General features: G+C 59.2%; 1 protein-coding gene across 1 annotated transcript; it reads right to left on the reverse strand.

Moving 5' to 3' along the window:
- RRAD (RRAD, Ras related glycolysis inhibitor and calcium channel regulator) lies at positions 358 to 3673 on the reverse strand. The gene is made up of 5 exons (XM_018062096.1): positions 3552 to 3673; positions 2950 to 3334; positions 2202 to 2275; positions 1870 to 2074; positions 358 to 1021 (listed from the first exon to the last, which is right to left on the reverse strand). Exons 2-5 carry the CDS (start codon positions 3317 to 3319, stop codon positions 744 to 746), a joined length of 927 nt encoding a protein of 308 aa, XP_017917585.1. The 5' UTR covers positions 3320 to 3334; positions 3552 to 3673; the 3' UTR covers positions 358 to 743.

The following is a 3673-nucleotide window of genomic DNA, read 5'->3' on the forward strand; positions in this document are numbered from 1 at the left end:
TGTAGCCCGCCAGGCGCCTCTGTCCATGGGATTCTCCAGGCAAGGATACTGGTATGGATTTGCAGTGATTGAACCCTTGATCAGCTGGGCAATGCCAGGCCCCAGTACAGAAGAATCTGAATAATAGGTTGGGTGAGATTCATGTCTCTTCCTGCTGCTTGGACCCCCACCCCCCACCCTGTTACTCCTGCAACCGGACCACATTCCACACCTGCCCCTTGGACACAGCTGGGCACAAACATTAGAATAGTTAAGGCCACAAACTGGGGTGGGGCAGTGAGCCCCCTTCCTGAACTTAAGGAAACTTTCCTGTTCCTACAGACCCCAGAATCAAAGGAAACACAGAGTCACCAGCCCTGGCCTATCGGGAAATAGTCTTTATTACAAAAATCTGCATGTAAACAAATAGCCACTGCACTGAACAGCCTCCCTCCAGGGCATGCACACCAGGGTGTAGGGAAAGGCAGAGTCCTCTCCCCACTCACAGGCCTGTCCCCAAGGGCTGGCTGGGGTCAGCCTGCTGCTTGGGATGCACACGGGCCAGCACAGGCATCTCAGTGGGCCCAGCCCTCGACAGCCACTGGGAGCCACCTCCCTGGGCAGCACTGTCTGTCTGTCTGTCCATGACCGTGAGGTGGGGGACATCCAGAGTCTGAGCCAGCTCTGAGGCACCTTGGGCGGTTGGCTGGGCCAGCCCACCAATCAGCCCATCTGTCTGCACAATACAGCGAGTGGCCCAGGGTCTAGAGCACTGACAGGTCATGGCAGGACTTGGACTTGGCACGCATGGCCATCTTGCGGCTGTTTCGAGCGACGATGCGGCCCAGGAAGCGCTTCGCCTTCTTGCCCAGGCTCTCTCGCCGCCGGGTACCTGCTTGACGGCGCGCGTTGGCCTCTTTGCTGTCCCTGCGCAGGCGTATCTGACGCACAACACCCTCGAACAGTGCCTGGACGTTGTGATGCAGCGCAGCCGACGTCTCGATGAACTTGCAGTCAAAGACAACGGCGCAGGCCCGGCCCTCTGGTATGTGTGGCAGGGGTGGAGGGTGGGGGACAGGCACACATCAGTAAGCAAAAGGTGAGTGGGTGAGAAGCCCACTCCAACCCTGGCCACACCTTGGCAGCTATCCGTGGGAAAGGGGAAGGGAGTCCTGGATCCTCCCCAGGAACACAATGAACCCCAGCTCGTGTACGGAGGGGCCCAGTCATCACTGGGTCACCCAGCTGTAAAGCTTGCCCATGTTTAAGGAGCTCACAGAGGCCCACATAAGGAGACTCATTTATCAAAATAATTTGGAGTTTGATATTTAAACAGTAGTGCTATAGTAGTCAATGCAGAAAAATGACAACTTTGTTGGACAGCATGGTGTTTTATGGCTTGCCGTTATATCATGATGCATGACGGAGAATGGGGGGAGGACATCATCAAGTCACTGCTGGTTCTTCTGTGGGGTTCAGGTCTGGGGGTCACAAAGGATGCTGAGCCCAATGTTGGGGGAGGGGTTCTTTCCAGGGTCAAGACTATGCAGAGACTGGACTGGGCCTGGAATCCAGGCTCTGGCCTCCTGGCCTGAGTCCCTGAACTCTCCTCACCCCTCATCAGCCAGGCCAGGGACAAAGAGGACAAAAAAGGAGGGCTCTGAGATGGTCTAGCAGCTTTTATCTCCTCTTGTGCATCTGGTCCCTTCCCCAGCACTCAGGACTCGGGAGACCTGTGGGAGGGCAGAAGCTCTCCCCCTATCTCCCTGAGTTTTCTTCCTGGACATTTTTAGCCACTGATGATCCCCAGTGACTCGAGCTGAGTCAAGACTGAGTGGACCACAGCGCAGCCAGGATCTCCCTCCCTTTCCAACCCAGCTCCCTGCTCACCGTCCAAGGAGACCTCTCGAGAGCGCACTAGGTCGCTCTTGTTGCCCACTAGGATGATGGGCACGTCGTCGGTCTGCCGCGCCCGCCGAAGCTGGACCCGCAGCTCTGAGGCCTTCTCGAAGCTTCCCTTGTCAGTCACTGAGTACACAATGACATATGCATCTCCCATGGCCAGGCAGTGGCCGGGTAGCCAGCGACCCCCATCCTAGGGGACACAGACACATATTTACCCAATCGTCCTCACCCCCCCGCTACAACGCTGTCATTCCCAGCAGGTCCCTACCCCCAGCTCACCCCTCTCACCCAGCCCTGGGTCTCAGCCTGCATCCTACCTGCTCCCAAATGTCATAGACCATGAGTGACGCCTCTTCTCCGTCCACCATGATGGAGCGGTCATATGTGTGCCCTGGGCAGGAGACCAGTAGTCAGGTTAGTTGTTGGCTGCCACAACCCGCCCCCCCCCCCCAATGCATCAGGTGTCCTATTCTGGCTACACCCTTCAACTCCTCCCCAAAGCCCCCCAACCTTCTCCTCCACTGATAGATGCTATATAGTAACAGAAATGACAGGGCTGAGAAATGGGGGGGGGAGGCGGGTGAAGGGCATGATGTGCCAGGCCCCCACCTAGCTACCCCTTCCCCAAGCTAGCAATGTCCTGGGTGGCCATTCCTGGGCTCCCTGCCCTTCTGTTCCCTGAGACCCAGGATAGTTTTGATCACAGTGGCCCGAGTTAGAACAGACAGCCCCTGGGGACCTTGGTTACCTAGGACTCCTCTCCTAGACTCTCCTGGTTGTGTTCTCCCCGGTCCTGGCAGGGAGGGCTATCCTGTCCTCACACTACAGAACAATTAAACATATTACCTGGGTCTTCTACTGCAAGCACTTCTTTCCCTACTAAAGGCTAGGGTTCCTTCCCCCTTAGTTTCCCCATCTGTGAAAGGGGGAGGCAGACGCGATTCTCAAAGCACCTTCAGAATTCCGTGGGTATTTGCTGCTTTTAACCCTGATCCCCAGTCCTGCAGCCCCCAGTCCTAATCCTGTGTTCGCCCCTCCCTCGAACAGTCCCTCCCAGTCCCTCACCTGCGGCTTCCGCTTCAGGCCCGTCCTCTACACCTCCGAAGATGCGCGCCAGAGCGCTCTTGCCCACGCCAGGCGCCCCCAGCAGCAGCACCTTGTAAACGCACTCGTCTGAATCGCTTCCTCCCGAGCTGAGCGAGTCGGAGGAGCCCTCGGGCCAGTCCAGCCTCGGACCCTGGGCCCCTGTCCCGGCTTCGGCCGTGGCCAGAGAGCCCGGAGACAGCGCCGCCTGCAGGTCGCGCTCGTCCACCGGCATGCTCCGGCGGTGCAGCGGAAGCGCGGGGCCCCAAGGTGTGCTGCCCCGACGGCGATCGCGTTCCCGGCCCCCGCCACGGTTCCCGTTGGCTCCGCTGCCGCCGCCGTTCAGAGTCATCCCGTCGGACGCCGTCTGGGGAACGGGAATCCGGATGGCCGCGTAAGCCGCGGTGGACATGGAGTAGGAGGCTGGACCCGGGACACGCCTGCCTGACCACGGGTCAGGAAAGGTGCTCGGGGTATAGGACCTGCCGCGGAAGGTCTTTGCGCCCTGACAAGTGACCCACCCTCCTGGCTCGTCCATCTCAGACGGTGAGACCACCCCCACCCCGCTCTGCCAGGACACTCACCCACTCAGACACGGTGAGGACTAGGTAGGTACCAGGCTCGGATACAGTCCACCCGTAGAGCCAGGCGCGAACGCTCGACCAGTCGCAGCCGCCGCCTTCTCAGTCCGTACTGGGCTCAGGCG

This window comes from Capra hircus, chromosome 18, assembly GCF_001704415.2.
Source record: "Capra hircus breed San Clemente chromosome 18, ASM170441v1, whole genome shotgun sequence".
NCBI classification, from domain to species: Eukaryota; Metazoa; Chordata; class Mammalia; order Artiodactyla; family Bovidae; genus Capra; species Capra hircus.